This window comes from Mastigoproctus giganteus, chromosome 1, assembly GCF_048544385.1.
Source record: "Mastigoproctus giganteus isolate SK-2022 chromosome 1, ASM4854438v1, whole genome shotgun sequence".
Classification (NCBI taxonomy): domain Eukaryota; kingdom Metazoa; phylum Arthropoda; class Arachnida; order Uropygi; family Thelyphonidae; genus Mastigoproctus; species Mastigoproctus giganteus.
In genome coordinates, this window is record NC_143575.1 from 134,744,305 (window position 1) to 134,764,926 (window position 20,622).

General features: G+C 35.3%; 1 protein-coding gene across 3 annotated transcripts in view; it reads right to left on the minus strand.

Moving 5' to 3' along the window:
• Positions 1-20,622, minus strand: part of LOC150091151 (activating signal cointegrator 1 complex subunit 1) — a 256,296-nt gene that overhangs the window by 227,779 nt on the left and 7,895 nt on the right. For 2 of the 3 annotated variants that reach the window (XM_090382261.1, XM_090382253.1), the window contains exon 2: positions 12,758-12,949. In XM_090382261.1, the coding sequence (XP_090238387.1) occupies positions 12,758-12,863 (106 nt within the window). In that variant the 5' untranslated portion in view covers positions 12,864-12,949. Of the gene's footprint in view, positions 1-12,757; positions 12,950-20,622 lie in introns of those variants that run through there. The other variant, XM_090382271.1, reaches the window with a different exon arrangement.

Genomic DNA, 20,622 nt, shown 5'->3' on the forward strand with positions numbered 1-20,622 from the left:
ACATATCCCTGGAGAAATATGGCCTTAGTTGCTAATGCTCCTAAAAACCAAATAACAAACAAACAACATCCACCCCAGGTACCTTTCTTACGTTTAACTTCAACAATTTCTCTTCCACTTTTCTATCAGTTATTACCAAGTCATTTAGCTTCCTTTTAGAGCTGGATAAATTTCTGGCCTCCACTTTTCTACAGAATTCCTCATGTGTGAATGTAGATGTAAAATACTCATTCAGTTTGTGAGCTACCTCAGCAGGATCATCAATGGGCAAACCATCAATATCAAGTGGACTAATCTGATTCATTACTTCCTTCTAGAGTTTACATCAGTAAAGAAGCATTTGCTGTTTTTCCTTGCATCCTTTCCCAAAGATTTCTCATAATCTTCCTTTGCCTGTCTAACCTCCTTTGTGACTTTATTACAGACTGGTTTATATCTACCATAGGCCTCTGTGTCGTCCAAAAATTTATATACATCCCATGCATTTCTTCTCTGCCACGAGTCTCATTAGTTAAACTGAGTCCATTTAAGCCTATATCTTGAAGATTATTTCTTAGTTGGTATGAAAAGCCTAGTAGCTTCTATGATTAATTCCTTGACTGCTTCCCATTTAGAATTTGCTGCTGGTAAAATCACAAGTTGGTTCAGGAGTACAGAATTTAAAAATTGTCTGAGTCCACAATAGTCACCTTTACGAAAGCAAAACCTCTCCCTTTACACTTGATGGTAGTTAATTCTTTAAGCTGCCTTTCTAAGATGCTGGTGTAGAAAACAGTTATCTAATAAATCCAGAAAAATCTTGCTAGTTTGTGAGTGACCAACCCACAAGTTCCAGTCAATATATGAAAAGTTAAAATCTCCCATTATGAGACATTCTGATATACTGGCCTACTCTATTTCTCTATACTATATTCATTGTACACTCCTATTCTCATTTTTGCTTCTTCAGTGCTTATTTTACACCAAATTGACTCACATTGCACTGGCCAACCACGTCAACTGGATGCAATGCCTCAGATTTTATGTGCTTCTTAACTAAGAGCATAACCTCCTCTTCCTATCCTGTCTGTTCTTTCTGTATACATTGTACTCCCCCCATACTCAAATTCTGAATACCTTATAAGTGAGTGACACCATATTTCTATAATCCCAACAATGTCTGCATTTGATGTATTGACCAGCACTTCAGATTCATCAAATTTATTTACTATGCTCCTAGCATTGGTGTACATGCAAGTATACCTGCACCTAACACAGCCCATGTATTTACCTGTCTCATGACTCCCAGCAATTCTTGAAATCCCCAGCAGCTTGCTTTCAAGGCTGCTGCTCATTCCAATTGAAGCAGTGCAAAAATCACTTTCACCTCTGCCTGCAGCTCTTGTTAATCTATTATTCTGTGTATCCCACCAAGATAGCAGTTTCCGACCCACCTAACACTGAGTTGATAGCATCAGCAATTTTCTGTAATGTAATGGGAATGTGTACTTCTTTTATAGTTAAAACTTTACATTGCATTGTTGGTTACATCTTAAAGTTAAAACTTCACATCACAACTGGTCTGATTTCAGAAGCTTATAACAACTGTCTTTATGAAAAGAACTGGAATATTCTATAATTAGGCTTTGTAATTCTGCAGTGTCAAATGGCAATCAAAAAATTTTGATTGTGTTAAGTAAGTTAAACGATTCACTACATAGCTAAGGAAGAATATCACCCTTTATAAATGTCCAGTAAGTCATTTATTCACTGCTATTCCCACCCAATATACATAAAGATGAGTCAGAGAACAAGTTTCTACCACAAAACATTTATCATTAACAGCTACAGTGTATACAGCAGTTACTTTCCCCATGCACCATCCTCAGAAAAGGAGAACTTGGAATAACTATGTCAACATGTGCAAACAGACATTTCATTTCAAATGGCTGAAAATTAAACTTAGAGCATATAAACTGTTTTATAGTGAGATTCCCTGTCATATTGGCAGTTGATGGGCTAATGTGTGATATGAGGATATCAGGCAAGACAGCAAAAGTTGACCATGACACTAATACAGATAATAATAAAATTTATTATTTTGTTTTGGAAAATAATTTAAAAAAAATATATATACATATATATATCTTTTGCTTTATGTATTAATAATTGGGGTGGGGGGTAAAATTTTGAACACCCCACCTCCATTTTGAGGTTCTAGTATCTTTTATTATATACTTTTTAACACTTATCTAGACTTTATTTTTAGGATTTTATATATACTGAATCTTACTTTTATTTTGTGATTAGCTATTTTAATATTTATAATCTGCTTTGATTATAGTGGTATAAAAATTTGCATTTACTAACACATTTTAGATAAAATAAATCTTAATATAAGATTATTAATTATATATTTTGCGCATGTTCCAATTTCTCTTGCTAAGGACCTGAAATGCAGAAATTCCCAAGATCCAGAAAGACTCTGGTCCCAAGCTTTCTGAATACATGGTCTAGTACCGTACTTAAAGATATAACTACTGTCAAGGGTATGGGATTTTGCTTTCATAAAGGTGACTACAGTGGCCTTAAACAATTTTTAAATTCCTTTCAGTAAGACTAACTGATAATGTTATCAAATTCACAATATTAAATTAATACACCAACCGTTTAAATTAACATAGTTTAGATCGTATGTATACATACGATCTAATTACAGCACATAAGGACCCCTTAAAAATCAAGAGTCAATTAACATAGTTTAATATTTACAAAAACAATGGATACTATAAAATAATCTATTTACAATGACTGACTTACTATTCGTTATGATAAAATACAATAAAATATAAATCTTAAAAACTGTGCAATTGTAGCTTTCGAGGGCACCTGCCTCCTTTCTCAACAACACAGTACATTAAACAACACATCCTTAAGTATCAGGTTCACAGCACACGTGGTTGACCAGACGCATGAGCAGTGTATTCTCTGTGCATATCAGAACCGGAAGCAGCTTGGGGGCGTGGTAGGCAGAAACGTTAATCTTTTGCGAGGATTACAGCCTCGAAAAGGGGGTGAAGCCGAACACCCCTATCTCTATTCATAGTATTACTTTCAGATGAACCAATCCACAAGCTCTTGAGCCACTTGCGGTCCCAGAATTTATGCGCCCGGTCACTTTAGAGGCCTTTTTGAAGAAATGTTATCAAATGAAAATTCTAAACAGGAGACAGTCAGAGAATTAAAAATAGAAGTAGCAAGTTTTTTAAACTATAGTAAGACCTATAAATAAGAGATATATTTCAAGGCTTAGACCTAAATGACTATCAGGTGAACTGATGAGATTAGTGACAGAGAAGAAAAACAAGTAGGATGATTATAAATTAGGAGATATGGAATCCTACAGCAAGTACAATCAGGTCATGGGGATATGAAAGTTAAGGCAGATTATGAGAAGTCCTGGCAAAAGACACAAAGAAAAGTAATAAGGAATTCTTTGCTAGTTTTATAATTAACATACTAGTAAATATTTTTAGTTAATGATTGTAGTTAATGCTAGAAGGAAAGGAATAAAAAACATTGGCCCACTAGATATGAATGGTATAACTATTGATGATAGTGTTCAGGTTGCTGACAAACTAAATAAATATTTTGCATCTACATTCATGCATGAAGAAGTTTTTAGAGATGACACAGAAGTACAACAAGTTATAACTGGAACTATGATTTTGTTATAACTGACAAGAAAATAAAGCACCTGATGCGATCTATTAAGTTATATTAAAAGTAGCAGTAAAGAGGTAACCAAACCCTTGGCCATAATTATGAAAGCATCTTTGGATTCAGGGAAGGTTCCTATAGACTGGAAGGGTGCAAATGTGTCTCCTATTCACAAAGGGAAATAAAAGGGTGATGTGAGCAATTATACAACTGTAAGATTGACTTCTGTACCAGGAAAATAATGGGATCAGTGGTTAAAGAAGTATTGCTGGATCATTTTAACAGGAATGCAATTCTTGTTAAAATGATCTTGGATTAATATGATTGACTACTATGATGCAGTATCTAGAGAAGTAGTTGAAAAAAATAATTCTGACTTCATATATTCAGATTTCAGTAAAGCTTTTGACACTGTTCAACACAAAAGGCTGCTGTACAAACTGGAATAGCATGGCATTAGGAGCAAGTTACTGCTAGGAATAAAGGTATGGTTGAGTGGAAGAAGAGAGCAGGTGATTATAAATGGGCACTGTGTTTCTTGAACTAATGTTATTAGTAGAGTCCTTCAGGGTTCAACACTGGGTCCCCTTGGTGTTTATGATATTTATTGACAATACTGATGAAGGCATATCAAGCTTATTGTATAAGTCTGCATATGATAAAAAGGTTGGCAGGCTGGTTAATGAAAGGAATCAGAGCATACTACCAGTAAGACCTAGACAAATTAGGCAAATGGGCTGAGAAGAAGAAACTGAGGTTTAACAGTAATCACTGGAACTTATGAAGCATCTGATATCCTTAGCAAAATCAACTTCAATGCTCCTTGTAGACAAGTCAGGAATCCTATGCTGTTTCATCTTGAAATGCTGTTGTTGTTCTGGAGGCTTAATGGCACGTAAGCTGCTAAGGCTATAATGTGCCTATTCACTTATTATATTAAAACGTGAGTTTTCCTTAAATCAAAAGAAAATCTGAAATCAGAAATAATTGAAAAGCCCAGTTTGCCTGAGAAAGTCAAAAAATTCAGAAATATTTGCCTTATCACCAATGAGATTTTCAAGAGTTATTGGTTTATGAAGTTTAACCAGTGAAATCAAGGATGAAGTTCTGGCTTGTTTATAATAGGGGCAGCCAATAAGAATATGTTTTACAGTCAAATTATTAGAACAATGTGTACATTGTGGTGGATCATCTCCTGTGAGTAAATGAAGGTGGGTCAGATGGGTATGTCCTATTCTTGCCCTTGAAGGGACTACTTCTTCTTGTCTCGATGTACGGATACTGGAGCGCCAAATCTTCGGATCATGTTTAAACTGAAAGAGTTTATTATTAGTCTGAGAGTGCCACAGTGCTGTCCATTGTGATAGGCATGCAGCATGAATGGTTAGTGCATAATCTGATGCTGGAACAGGGATATTGGTTAAATCAAAGGTAGTTAGATTTTTTGCAGCTTTATCGGCCAGTTCATTGCCTAAAATACCAGAATGGGCTGGAATTCAGTAAAAAGTGACCAGTTGGTTTCGTTCTTTAATTTGCAGTAATAAGCTTCAGTAATAAGCTTCTGATTTCATCTAGAACAGGGTGAACTTTATCTGAAAAATTACATAACGACATGATTGAGCTGAGTGAATCAGTGTAAATAACTGATTTTAAGGAACTGTCAGAGCAGAGATTTTCTAAAGCTAGTTTAATTGCATATAATTCAGCAGAAAATATACTAAAATCTGATGGAAGGGAAACTGATACAGTTGTATTCGGAAACACTGCAGCTGCTCCAACATTTGAATTAGATTTAGAGCCATCTGTATAAATTGGGGAGAAATCAGTATATCTTTGAGTGTGAACTGCATGAATTTGGTTGACATTTGATGCTTGCAAAGTATTCTTTCTCCATTGACACAGGTAAGTGTCACAGGTTGGAAGAGGAGGAGGAGTCCATGGTGGCTGAGTACAAGTGGCTACTTGTACAGAATGAACGGAAATATTCCAAACTTGCACCAATTCAAGAAGGCGAAGACTGGCTGGCTTTACTATGATAGGTTTGTTTCTGTATAGGATTTCTAACGGTGGGTTGAAAAGGTATGACTGAACAGGATGAGCCACAACTTTGTATCTTGACAGCATATTTGAGTAACAGTGTTTTCCTGCGTAAAGTTAGTGGGGGCTCGTGAGCATCAATGTAGAGACTATGTGCTGGCGACGTTCTGAATGCACCAATTGCAATTCTCAAAGCACTGTGCTGAATTGGATCAAGCCAGCGTAATGCACTCTTTCTGGCAGAATCATAGATTGGAGCACCATAATCGAGACGGGATCTGATTAATGCCCTGTATAAACGAAGAAGCGAGGTACGATCTGCACCCCACGTTTGGGCAGATAAAGCTCTGAGTATGTTTAACTTTTTTAGACATGAAGTCCGTACATTTTTAATATGATCTAGGAAATTTAACTTGTTGTCAAGGTTTAATCCAAGAAATCTGATGTTACTGGTAACCGAGACAAAGATGTTAGAAATTTGAAGTTCAGGATCTGGATGAAGTTTGCATTGTCCACAGAAGTGGATGGCAACTGTTTTCTGCTGCGAGAGCCGATAGCCGTTCAGGCTCGCCCATTGTTGAATTTTATTAAGTGATATCTGAAGCTGTCTTTCAATCGACCTCATGTTTTGAGAATGACAGGAGATGGAAAGGTCATCTGCATAAAGGTAAGTCTCAACTGTATTTAGAAGCTACTTAGTGATAGAATCTATTCTCAGAGCAAAAAGAGTGGCACTCAGTACTGATCCCTGTGGAACACCTTCTTCCTGAAGATGAAAGTTGTGGAAAGGGCATGTTGGTATCGAACTTGAAATGATCTAGTATGTAAGAAGTTCTGAACAAATATAGGAAGGTTGCCTCGTAGTCCGAGAAGGTAAAGATCACGAAGTATACCATACCGCCAGGTGGTATCAAAAGCCTTCTCTATGTCTATTGAAACCATTACTAGATGTTCATGACAAAAGCATTACGGATGGCAAATTCAGCCTTGACCATAAGATCTAAGCATGACCTGTTTTGACGAAAGCCATATTGACTATGGCTCATTAGCTGTTCCGACTCTATGATCCAGACGACTTCTGTGGATAATTTTCTCAAGAATTTTGCTGAGGCAGCTTGAGAGAGATATGGGTCTATAGCTATTGGGGTTGGATGGATCTTTTCCAGGTTTCAGGAATGCCAAAACTGTAGAGTGATGCCAAGAAGCTGGAAAAACATTTTCTAAAAATATGCGATTGTAAAAGACCAGGAGGCAGCGCAAAGCTTTGTCATCAAGATGTTGTAGCATGACATAATAAATCCCATCTGGCCCGGCAGCACCACTGCAGGCGGTTTTAATGACATGCAAAAGTTCAGAATATTGCAGAGGTTTGTTATATGGGAGAAGACGGGCAGTTTGAAAATGAATAGCATGCTTTTCTTCAGTGTTTTTAATTCTTTGGAATGAGGTAGGATAGGCTGTTGCTGCTGAGATTTCAGCAAAAGTATTGCCCAAAGCATTAGCTATATCTACTGGATTAGAGAGATCTTGCCCATTCCAAGAGAGGATTGGAGAAGGTATGGTAGGAAACTTACCAGACAGCTGTCTAATTTTTTTCCATATTATGTTGGAATCAGTATTTCTGTGAAAACTGGAGGCAAAACGGGTCCAGGATTCTTTCTTTGCTTGCTTTTGTATGAAGCGTGCTTGTGCTTTTGCCCTTAATTTCTTGTAATTAATGAGATTGACTGTGCTCGGACATTGCCGAAACAAATTCCAGGCTTTATTTTTTGATCTCTTTGCTGTGGTGCATTTGTCATTCCACCAGTAATTATGATGCTTTCAGCCCAGGAGATTTGATAGTGGTATTGTGTTTTTAGCCACATTTAGAAGATGCAACGTGATGTAATCTGTCGCATCATCAATATGTTGGAGGCGGATTTTTTCCTTATCAAGGTCGATTGATGATTGAAATTTTGCCCAGTCTGCTAGGACAAATTTCCACTTTCTGCAGGGTTGAATTGAAGGAGGAGTCTTTGCTTTCAGAAAGTTGCATACTATTGGGAAGTGGTCACTGCCCATGGGATCATTTATTACATACCACTCTATGGTTGGGACTAGTACTGGTGAACAAATCGAGAGATCTATTGCTGAAGTGTGTCCTGCTGGGAGCTGTACGTGTGTCGGTGCACCAGTATTGAGTATACTGAAATTTAGTGCCTCTAAAAAGCTTTCAATTAGTCGGCCCCGTCTATCCAATTTAGGAGAGCCCCATAATGGGTGGTGCCTGTTAAAGTCCCCTAATATACAGAGAGGTGGAGGTATCTGTATAAAGAGGTCTTCAAGATCTTTTAAAGAGTAAGTACGGTTTGGTGGTAGGTAGATTGAGACAAGTGTTATTGCACTATGGAGAGTTACGCGAACAGCAACAGCTTCAATTTCAGTTTGGAGTGTGATATGCCTAGTTGGGATCTTCGAGTTTACTAGGATTGCTACACCATCATGGGCAGCATTAGCGGTATTTCAATCTCTTCGATAAAGGCAATAGTTCTTTATCGAAGGAGAAATTTGTGAGGTCAGGTAAGTTTCCTGTAGATAGAAGGCAGCTGGAGAATATCAGTTAATTAGGTATTGAATATCGTCAGTGTTGCAACGAAAACCTCTGCAATTCCATTGTAAGATACTGTGGTTCATTTAGGTTTAGTTGAGGATGATTCATCAGACTGTTTTTTGTTTGAGCACTTTTTCTGGTCTTTTTTTGGGAAGCTAGGGTGCCCAGTATCCATAGCGTCATTTGCATGGAGTTCTAGTATGGGTTCTTCAAGATCTGAGTGTACATCTACTTCCATACTATTGGTGGATGATTCAGGTTTCTTGTTGTCTTTGGTAGTTTTTAATTTTTCTTTATCATACGAGAGTGTCCGAGTATCAGTTGGGATGCTGATTGGAGTGTTGGTCGATTCACTGGTTTTAGTTTGATGTGTGTCTTTTCCTGAATTAGATAATGTATTTTTAACCCAATTAGCCATAGATGTGCTGGGGAGTATTGATACATCTGTTTGTACTGCTGTTGAAATAAAGCTTCGAGTGTGAGATGCATATGAACAACTAGGCATGGTCAACATAACCTGTCTGCGTGCCTCAGGGTATGTGACTTGTGTTCAATTTTATATTTTTGAATTTTTTTCCCTGTTTTCCACATTTCACAGGATTTTGAAAATTCTGGATGACTTTCTTTGCAGTTGGGGCAAATGGGACTTGATGCTGAACAGTCTGCTTGTGTATGTTCCTTGGAACCACAAATATGACAAATAGCTTCTCCTCTGCATGCTTGTTGGGAATGTCCATATTTTTGACATTTAAAACAACAAATGGGATTAGGAATATAAGCCCGAATTCGGCAGTTTAAATAGCCAGCTTTTACTGACGATGGCAAATCTGGGGTACTCAAGGTTAAAATGATTGACCTAGTCGGGACGAGATTTCCATCTTTTTTAGTCATTATGCATTTGGTGTTGGTTACTTTTTGATTACTCAGTTCTTGAACTAATTCCTCTTCTGATATTGCAAGTAGGTCCCATTCGGTTATAATGCCTTTCGAGGAATTTAAGGTGTTGTGTCGAGTAATAGATACTGGCAGGCCACCGAATGTCATTGTTTTGAGCAGCCACTCGGAATGTTTGGAGTTGGCTGTTTCAATTAATAGGTCTCCGGATTGCAGTCGTTTAACTATTTTTGGTGTTCCAGCAATCGATTCCAGAAATCTTTGGATGACGAATGGTGATAATTTTCCGACAGATTGGTTGGAGAGAGAGAGAGAGTGTATCACCAGAAAGTTTGGCATTTCATTGCACTGCACTTCCCTTCGGAGCCTTTTTGGTTGATTCAGGTCTTCATCGTTTGGTTTATCTAGCCTTGAGTTTGAAGGCTCTAGAGGTGGATAGTCATTTTTATCCATTGTTGCTCCTTTTAGCCCTGGGGGATAGCTTTTCCTCCAGATTACTGGCCCCGCCACGGGGAGGCAGGAGCAGTGCCGCTCGCAGGCCAAGCGGTTGAAGTGTTAGTTGATTAATAGAACAAGAAATATAGGAAAAAGAAAAGTGTGTTTCCTTTCTGTGATCTAACTAGTGGTTTTCAAGTATAGAACTAGTTTTAAAGAAAAGCTGTTGATAGAAATGTAGGAACTTAAAAGGAAATAACTTCCATCACTTTACAAGAGCTCTCTATATATCACAAGAATATCGCTTGGCCTTGAAATATGCTTGGCACCCGGGGCCGTCTTGAAATGCACAGGTATGCATATGGGTAACAGCAATTCTAGAATAACATACTAATTAGGTGGTGCCACACTCGAGGTGATGGAGAAAGAAAGGAACCTAGGAGTAATTGTACAGTCAGACATGAAGTTCTCTGAACAACACAGACAGTGGAGTTCTGTTGATATACTGGAACTTTGCTGCAGAGACAAAGAGGTATTTATCTCACTGTATAAGGCAAAGGTTAGGCCACATCTTGTGTACTACATACAGGTATTTCTTAAAATGCAGCTTCTATACAGTTCTGGAAGCCTCATTTTAAAAAAGATTTAGATTTCTTGCAATGGGTGCAAAGAAGAGCAATCAGATTAGTCAAGACTACTTTAGTTATACAAAATTTACACAAAAAGTTTACACAAAAATACTTTAGTTATACAAATTGCAGTGTTTGGAAACTAGGCACTTGCTAACAGATCTGATTGAAGTGTTTAAGTTTGTTCCAGCAATCAACCACCCACTTGCTGTGTGATGTATGAAACTTTGTTGGAACAAACTACCATCTGGTGTTGCGGAAATAGGCAACTTGGATAACTTTTAAGGAAGACTGAACAGATCAGGGAGTTAGCTTTTTTTTTTTCTTTTTTTTTTTTTGTAATGTTATATAAGTTTGCTTCCTTGCACCATTTTCCAGTACTATTACTACTAATAATAATAATATCCCCTTTCCCTAAATTTACAACTTTTCAATAAATAAAAAAAAAAATAAAAAAAACAATTTTCTGAAAAACGTGAGAAGGAAAACAAACATACCCTGTCAATGATATTTTGTAGTATTACTAGTGAAGGTTTTAGTTGTAATCTGAGAGCTCCAATGAGCTAGGAGCCTCAGTGTATTCCACTGGCTGTTTATTCCAGAGGGTCTTTGATTAGTAGTTAATTTTTATTTATTTATTTAATTTAGTTAATTTATTAATGTGGCTAATCTTTAGTTAATTTTGTGATATCAAAAGACAGAAATAGCATATAAAAATGAGTGACCTCTGTATCAGGTACAACTAAACTTTTTATGGAAGGGAACACCCTTTCAGTAACAGCATCATCATATGTTCATACCATGCTATATAAAGGGTAGTAAATATGTAAGGATACCGTATGTGTGCAATTCAGCATGAGAACAGGCAAGAAAATAGTACGACTTGTCTAAAGGTGTATCGAGATTGATCCAATAACCAAATGACATCCAGCAAACTGCAATGCTATGGTTGAAAACAACCTATTGATGTGAGGCCAATGAGATTAACAAAACTTGTGCAGGGTAACAAAAAGCATACAGCCACTCAAATAACAACCCATTACAACAGTGATAATCAAATGGGCATTTCAGAATGCACAACACATACTCTATCATGGATAGGATATCACAGCAAATAAAACTGATCTGAGTTCCACTCCTCTTGTCAGCAAAAAAATAAGGTTACAGTTGACTCAGGAATACCAAAACTGGGCATTGGAGTTCGAAAAACTGTCTAATCCCAGTTTCTGCTGTTTCATACTGTCGATGACTAGGATATGGCAAAAACAGCAAGAGTCCATGGCCCCATCCTGCCCATTGTCAACATTGCAGGCAGGTGTTAGAAAAGTTTAATAATGTGGAAAGTAGTTTCATGGCACACATTGGGCCCATTTGTGCCAGCGGAGCAACATTAGAATGCCACAGGCTACCGATAAATTGTTTCTGAATAGGCACATCTCTAAAAGTGGGTTCTTCTAACAGAGATAGTGTGCCATGTCACAAGGCCAGAACTGTACCGAACTGGTTCCAAGAACACGAGAATGAATTCAGCCTAAGGTAGCCTCCTTGGGAACCAGATCTCAATCCAACTGAGTACATGTGGGATGAGGTGTAATGAACTCCTCAGAATAGAGATTCACAACCATCCAATCTGCAACAACCATGTAAAGTAGCTAAGTCGACATTGACCACATCCCTGTGGCACACTTTCAATACCTTGTTGTGTCCACACCATAATGAATCCAGGTTTTTCTGAGGGCTAAATAGAGACTTACTCACTATTAGGTAGGTATACATCATAAAGCGGCCACTCAATGCATGCCTGAGGATACAGAGTTCTTGCTAACAAGCAATGAGAAAAGCAAACCATTGCAATGTGAAAAGCAAAACATTATAGTGTCCACACCATAATGAATCCAGGTTTTTCTGAGGGCTAAATAGAGACTTACTCATTATTAGGTAGGTATACTGAGTAAAGTGGCCACTCGGGGCATGCATGAGGATACAGAGATCTTGGTAGTCTGCTAACAAGCAATGTAAAAAGCAAACCATAAATTATAACTACAATTTGAGAAAAGAAAACAGATATTTACAGGGAGAGCAGATATCAAGTTAAAGAAAAGGTTAGTTAAATGTTTTATATAGTTCCAGACTGAATTCTCTCATGAATTCACTCTTGTGTTCATTAAATGAGAGGATGCAACAGCATCCTCTTGCTCAATGAACATGAGAGAACATTAAATGAGAGGATACAATAGCTTCCTCTCATTCAATTCAGTAGCATCACATTTTGTGGCACTTAGTTATGGCAATAAAACAAGGATATTAAAAGAAGTGAAAAATTTGAGATGTGGTTTTGGAGAAAGCTTGATTAATTTTTCAAGCATGAAAAATTATAAAAATGGTATGTCCCAAAGTTCTCAAAACTAACAAAAAATATTGTTGTTAACACAACAATTACTATTAACTTTGATAAATGTATTTATTTGCTTACCTGCACATAATTTCTCTTCTACAATAACCTGATCACAATTTTTTTGAGGATTTTTTCTATAACAACAACCTTCCAACCATATCAGCTGGGGCTTTAATACATCCATCTAAAGAGAATGACTTAATACTTTTCTAGCTTATAATATATACAAGTCCAGTCACATAAATTCGTCTTGTTAATCTGAAGTCAAACCTAACAAAAAAAAAGTCCTTATATAACAAAACTTCAGAGATTGATGGGTATTATAAAAATTATGTAAATTAAGTTCTTTTATCTTTAATGACTGTTTAAGTATCAGTTAGAAAAAATAATTCTTTTTATATAACTTGCTATAAATATAAACTATAAATATATAATGCAATTTTGCATTTGTTTCATTTTTTTTTTTTTTTGCCATTTACTACATAATTTCACTGTTTTTTAATTTCATTAGTTAAGTAAAGGTTTCATTGATATTAATAAGTACAATTACAAAATAACTTTATTTTATCATTCCATATAGTCTGAGTTGGCTCTGGTCCAATTTACCTCAGATTATTGAGACTATTACACTAATTATTTAGGTTAAAATTTATAATTAGAGAAAACTATTGTATTTTTAACATAAATTCATTTCAAGGAATAAACTTAGTGAAATTTGTGATGAAGATTAGTTGACAAAATTATTTGCAGAACTATCAAAAGCCAATTAGCTTATGAATTATAAATTCATTAAATCTTTTAATTCACTATATGACCACCACCACAGCCACTGTTCATAACTTTATTAAAATTGCTTTATAGCAGCAGATAAAGTAGCGCAATGGTTTATCTAAAAAACAGAACTTGCAACTGGGATTATCGTTTGAGCATTTGTTTGAAAACATTTTTGATAACATTTCTCTTATCTTTTTTTGATATTTTTGTTATCAAAAAGAGGAATATAAATATATGAATAAGCTTGTAGCATGACGTAACTCTGGAATGTCATTCTAAACAAGTTTTAGTTTTCCAGTGAAAGCACCCTATGTGTCCAAGGAGCAAAAAAAATGACCCTAGATTTCTTCAGGAAAAGTTATGATTAACTGTCAGCCTCATCAACTGCAGTTGATATCAGACTTTTAAGAACCTAATACCAAAAACACTAACTTGGAATATTATGTTCAAACTTTGAACTCCTCAGCATCAAGCTCAAGTGACAGAAGAAACTTAATGATAATGCCATGGACTTTACTTATTCAAGCTGTTTATTTTTGATTACCCCTATAATTACAGAATAAGTGTTTATAAATAAAATGAATGTGAGTGTATCTGAAGAAACTCTACTTGTTATATTTTGCATCTGCAGAGACAGACAAAATATAATACACATTTATTTTTTATTTCTTTAATAAATGAAAGCATCAAAGGTAGAAAATGTAACAATGCTGAAAAACATAATACAAAGGGTGACTAAAATGCAGCCAAAGAATTACATATAAATCTCTCAATCTCTCTCTCTCTTCTCAAGATAGTTTGCAGTATTTATTGTTGCATACAAAATTGAGAAGCACTTTCCACCTCCACATTTCAAAGATAATGAAAAATCCAGTGATATGGTGGATAGGAAAGGAAGTTTAAGGTTCTTGATTAATTTTGTTTGTTTGTAAGTTTGTTTAATTTACAGTGCTGCTACTTCTTTTATCATGTCCTGCTTCACTGGAAAGTATATTCAAAAAATGCATAACTGCAGATGTGAGGTACTCATGTGTCAGATTATTTAGCAATAAACAGTAATGATAACATAGTTTTTTGATGTTAGGCTAAATGCTCAGAATGAAATGGGGGGGAAACACTGAAGAATAGTTTTTTTCTTCTCTCATTCCAACAATTTACATAATTCGTATCCGAAAGTATATGCTCTGACTAGCCAGGAATTGGCAAGTAATTGTTTTTTTTTCTCATTTTTATAAATGATAGATGGAATAGTAGAGAACTATGTACAGGCTAGCCTCGATTAACATGATTAATTCGTCCCGCGAGCGCATCGTGCAAAAAGGAAACGCGTTAATCGAATATAATAATCAATAGGAAAAATTATAACTGGTCCTTGACCTTCTGGAATGTCCATAAAGAATTTTAAAAATACCTTTTTAACTGTATACAATGTAAAAGATAATGAAAATAATTACGGAATTAAATGTTTATTGCATAAAACAGCGGTTCCCAAACTGTGCACCGCAGAATATTTTAAATATTCGAGGGAAACAGCGATACTCAACATCTATCGGACACTGTGCGAACTATTAGCTCGAGGCAGTTCACAGTTTCAACATTTCTTATTAAGTTGTTTGGAGCTAACCACAGAGAAGTAAGATACAGAGTGGACTCTTGCTCAATTCATCCCAGTGCCCTCACTTTCAGGACATGAAACTAACGCAGCCATCTGTGGCCATCAAAACTCACTGAGTAATAATGCACATGCCCAATGCTAACAAAGTTGCTACCACATGGTTGCTTCTGTGTCTCAATTTCTAGTGTTCATTGAACATAGAAATTTTGTTTTAAGTAGTCTTTTTTTACTATTGTTATAATTATTTGTGTATTTATTTTTCTATTTTTATAATTATCTGCTGTCATGCACAGAAATAAGTGTTTCATGTGCAATAAATGTGGCTGCGACTGTACTCATTTCCGAAAGAACGTTTAAGGTAATTTATCGGAATCCATAGAACCAGGAAATTTTTAATGAAATGTAAAAAAAAAAAAAAAAAAAACTGAATAGCTAATTAATAACGTGGTTGCTACTTTCTTTTGAGTTATAGTGTTCGTTGAGCATAGCAATTTTGTTTTACATAGCTTTTTTTTTTTTTTTTACTATTATAATTATCTGCTGACATTGTGCATAGAAATAAGTGTTTCATATGCGATAAATCTGGAGTTCGATTGTACCGATTTCCAAAAGAACATTTACGATAATTTTTCAGAATTCATAGAACCTGGAAATGTTTAAAAAAAAAAAAAATACTGAATAGCTAATTAATAACTAATTCATAACTTATTACATTAATTTATATGAATAGTGTATTGATATTAATCGAAGTAATAGTTTATGAAATAATTAAATTATTCCATAAAAAAAAACTTCATGAAATATGTCCTAACATCTTTACTGTTTCTGAAATCAAGTCAAGTCAGCCAGAGTCTCACTGACAAAGTGAAAGAGTTATAATCGCCCAGGTACTGTGAGGATATGGATATTTATGATTAAAATGTATTGGCACATATATCTCAGGTTACCTAGCTAGAAATATTTTAAAAAGCAATAATTGAGAAACATGTAAAGATTTACTATTAGGCCCAAAAGATCATGATATGGGCAAATTGTTGTATTAATGTTATTAAGCCCAAAAGATCATGATACGGACAAATTGTTGTATTAATGTTAGTGTGAGAGAGAGAGAAAGTATGGATTAAAATGGCCATCAAAGGAATTATTGAATACAATAAGAAGTGTATCAAATATTTTGCTTTTCTGAAGTGTATTTGTTGTTTCATAAGGAAAATGTTCTACAAAAACTTTACGCTAAAACAAGTTTTATTGACTTAGAGTGGTTTGGGAACCAGGAGTATCAAGCACATATGCAAAAAGTGCTTATTTAGTCTATCTCGTAAATTATGGAAAAACAAAAAGTGAAAAATATCAATTTGGTTTGTCTGTCCAGTCAAGCATGAAACTCCCTTTAAAAACTATTGAAATGTGTTAAACACGTGTAACTGGGAAATGTTAAGCATGTGCTGTGAAAGATAGAAGGAAAAATTGTCATGATTTGCTTTTTCTGGGGAAAACTGTGTCATGATTTCTCTTTTTTAGAGATCACTTGTATCAGGGCAATATTAATTGATCAATATTGGATTAACTGTCCATTCTGAACTATATATACCTTAATGATAAATAACATATAGCTCCATAATTCAGTTTGAATTCTATTGTCTGATGAATTCCACACTGCTGAAGTATTTGCCAAACATTTGTCAAGGATTGAAACTATTGATATGGAGCCTTTGGTTTCAATTCCTGGTTGAGATCTGTTGATCAATGAGGATGACCAAAACTCAGCATTGAAGAATATTAAAAATGACAATACAAAAGACCCGATGACTCACCAACCGTATTTTGGAACAGTCTGTCACTACTCTTAATCCTATCATGCTTCATATTTGTAACATATCTGAGACTGGGCATTTACCCAAAGCATTTCAATCAGGTTAACATACTTCTGGTATTCAAAAAAGGTGACAAGTGGTCTGTATAAGATTTCAGACTATTCCCCAGAAAAAAAAGCCTTTCTAAACTATTTGATGCAGTAGTGCATAAACAACTTTTCAATTTTTTCAAGCCTTACATATCAAAATCAACATGGCTTTGGTCGTGGAAAGTCAGCATGTGTATGTAAGTTTTCTCAGGGAGTCCTATTGCTGTTATCTAGGGTCACATTGCTGTTGTGGCTAAGGAGTTGTATAATACAATGTTCCAAGAGTGTCATCATCCACCAAGTGAAGCCTGAACAATTTATCCAACTCTGTGTATATGTATGTGTGATCTCTGTGAACATATTGCTGCTAGGCTCTTATGTAGGGTCACATTCCTCTTGTGTCTGAGAAGCTATATAATGCAATGTTCCCAGTGTCATTAACAATCAAGTGAAGTCAACTTTTTATCCAACTCAGTGTATATGTTTGTGTGTGTTCTCTAGGAGCCCTTTTGCTGTTAGGTTGGGTCACATTACTCTCTGGAGTCTGAGAAGCTATATAATGCAACGTTTCCACATTGTCATTAACAATCAAGTGAAATCTGACCCTTTTATTCAACTCAGTGTATATGTATGTATGTGTTCTCTGGGAGCCCTACTGCTGTCATGAAGGGTCACATTGTTCTTGTGGCTCAGGAGCCATATACAGGTGACCCCCCCCGCTTAACGCTGATAATTCATTCCATAAAAACAGAGCGCTAAGTGAATCCGCGGTAAGCGAGCATCGCATTCCCATAAGGTAACATATGTATTTGTGAGTTGCGGTTGGTGCCATTGGATATTTCATAATCAATAATAAACGGTAGTGAAAAGATGCACAAATGTCGGTCAAAATATTTAATAATCAAATATTTGTACATATAAAATATTCTGCATTACATACGTATATAATTATGTGGTAGCTACTTATGTATCAAAATTAAACTTAAAATTCCAACTAAAATCATGAATTTAATTGATCTAAATTGATTTAATTATTTAATTAATGAATTTAATCATGAAAAATGTATCGATTTTGGATTGATTTTTGGCCCTCTTCCAAATAAACTAAAAGGGGTATTAATTTTAAATCCCCCGCAGCGTTACCACCCTACAATAAAGTCACCCGATTCTTCACCGCTTTGAAACTTGGCATGTTTTTTTCTTCTTTCAATATGAAACTTCTTGTAGGCATTCGTTTCCACAAAAGTCCTGCTTCATCTATGTTAAAAACTTGTTGAGAAGTATAACACATAATACCCCTCTTCAATAATTTTAACAAGTTCTTTTTTGAAAGTTTCGCTCCTTCTGCATTTGCGGCTTCTCCCTGGATTTTAAATCTATTCAACCAGCCCTTACTAGTTTTAAATGGTTCAACATTTTTTTTTTTAGGTGAGTTTTCTTCAGATCATCATATTGGCTAATCTCTCTCTCTCTCTCTTTTTTGTTTAATAATATTTAACTTCACTGAATTCTGCATTGGATATTATCTTCAATAAAATTAGTTAAAGTCTTTCCATTTCAATCCTAATAGCCGGCCTAGCCTTAGTTGCTTGCAGTGGAACAGCTATCTTTCCCGCTGCTAAAATTAATTCTTTATTTTTTTTTTATAATTGTTCTTACAGTTAAACTTGCAAGTCATAAATTATTAACACATCCACTTGTCATTGACCGGAATCAATTCACTTCAAAACGTCTAATTTAATTTTCAAATTAAGTCTTTTTCTTACATTTATAATCTTCGTACTGCACTCAGCCATTTTTGCTTTTTCATTCTTATCTGCCATTATTAGCTCTTCGAAAATGTAACTGCGTCGGTTGCATTAATTATGACACAGGTTCGAGTAAACTCTCCATTACGCACAATGTCTAATACCATACTGAGTGATGACTAGACTTCAGATAAATGCATATAACGCAAATATTACAAGCAATATACTTGATCATTTTTTTAAATGTTGATCTCGGAACTACGTAACAAGTCACTGTACTGCAATTAAATTAGCGTGCAAGAAAATTTTCACTGAGCGTGGGAAATGTTTTAATGCTGTTTTGCTATTCATTTTCAAGCTATCGACTCCATCAAATGAAACGATTTCGTTAAATATACCAAAAATGCAATCTGTAAAAGAGTGTTATAGTGATCTGTGACAGCGTTATAGTCAGATACAGGTTATAATATAAGAACAGCGTTATAGCGAATCAGCGTAAAACGAACCGCGTTATAACGGGGGCCTGCTGTAATGCAATGTTACCACAGTGTCATTATCAATCAAGTGAAGTCTGAACCATTTATCTAACTCAGTGTATTTATATATACATGTTCTCTGTGTACTTATTGCTGCTAGGCAATTATTAGAGGCACATTGCTCTTGAGGCTGAGACTGTATAATGCAATGTTCCCATAGTGTCATCATCTACAAGTGATTTCTAAACCTTTTATCCCACTCAGTGCAATACTTCACAAAATATGTGATGTCATCTCTACAGATTATGAAATCAATGATTGGATTATGGACTGGGACACAGTGCTTTATTATTAGTAGTATTGTTGTTCTTACATTATTACTGATTGGGTGAACCCACCCTGTGACGGGTATTACTACCAAGTGCACAGGGTGGCTGTAATGTGTCATGTTACTGTAGATCCAGGAACTCTGATTATCCTACAGATATTCGGGATTGCAACTTTCTGGAATTCCTTGTACATATTCTCTGGGAGACCTAGTGCTGCTAGGGTCTTTGACACCATACAATTAACACTATACATTACATTCAGCTATTATGTTCTAGCTCTTCAAGTAGTGTGATATCTTCTTGGTTATGCAGCTGGTCATAATCTTGTATATCGTTGGGATACAACTGATAGGTCTGTCTGGATTCTGTTGGGTCTCTGTGGGGTTATTATTTTTATTATTAAATAAATTAATTTTGTTTCTTATACTGGGCATATAAGTCTTTAGTCTTGCTTTTAATTTTATGAATTAAATCAGCATGCTCTTTTTATATATACAGGCATACCTCGAATAATGAATAGGATGCGTTCCATGAAATTACTTCGTTAACCGAAACTTCGCTTTCAGAGTAAAAATACTATGGCCAAAATAGGGATACGTTCCTACGTAAAGAAAATGAAAAGCTTTTTTTTTCGAACAAAGAAAAGTTTTATTAAATAAACAGTCAACTTACATACAAAGTGAAATCACATTTTAAAATATGAGTCTAAAGTTGATTGTTTATGCTCTTTTTCTCTTTCATTTAACAATTGCCTATACGGAGTTATTGCATTTAACACTGATCGCTTAACAATAACACTTCTTCCTAAATCAGGATCATTTTCACTAAAAAAAAATTTAAAACGTTTTCAATGTCATTTAAGCACCTTTTTAAATCTTTGGTTGTTAACACTTTTTCAGCAGGAACTTCTTTAACTTCGTCTTCATTTTATCTTTGTCTTCATTGCTAACAAGGTTTTCTAAATCTTCCACTGAAAAACGATCATTTTCTGCACTCAATAAATTTCTAACATCCTCTTCATCGACATTTTCGAAACCTATTGATTGAGCCATCTGGATAACTTCATTTCTAATTTCTTGGATGTTAATTTCTTCTTCT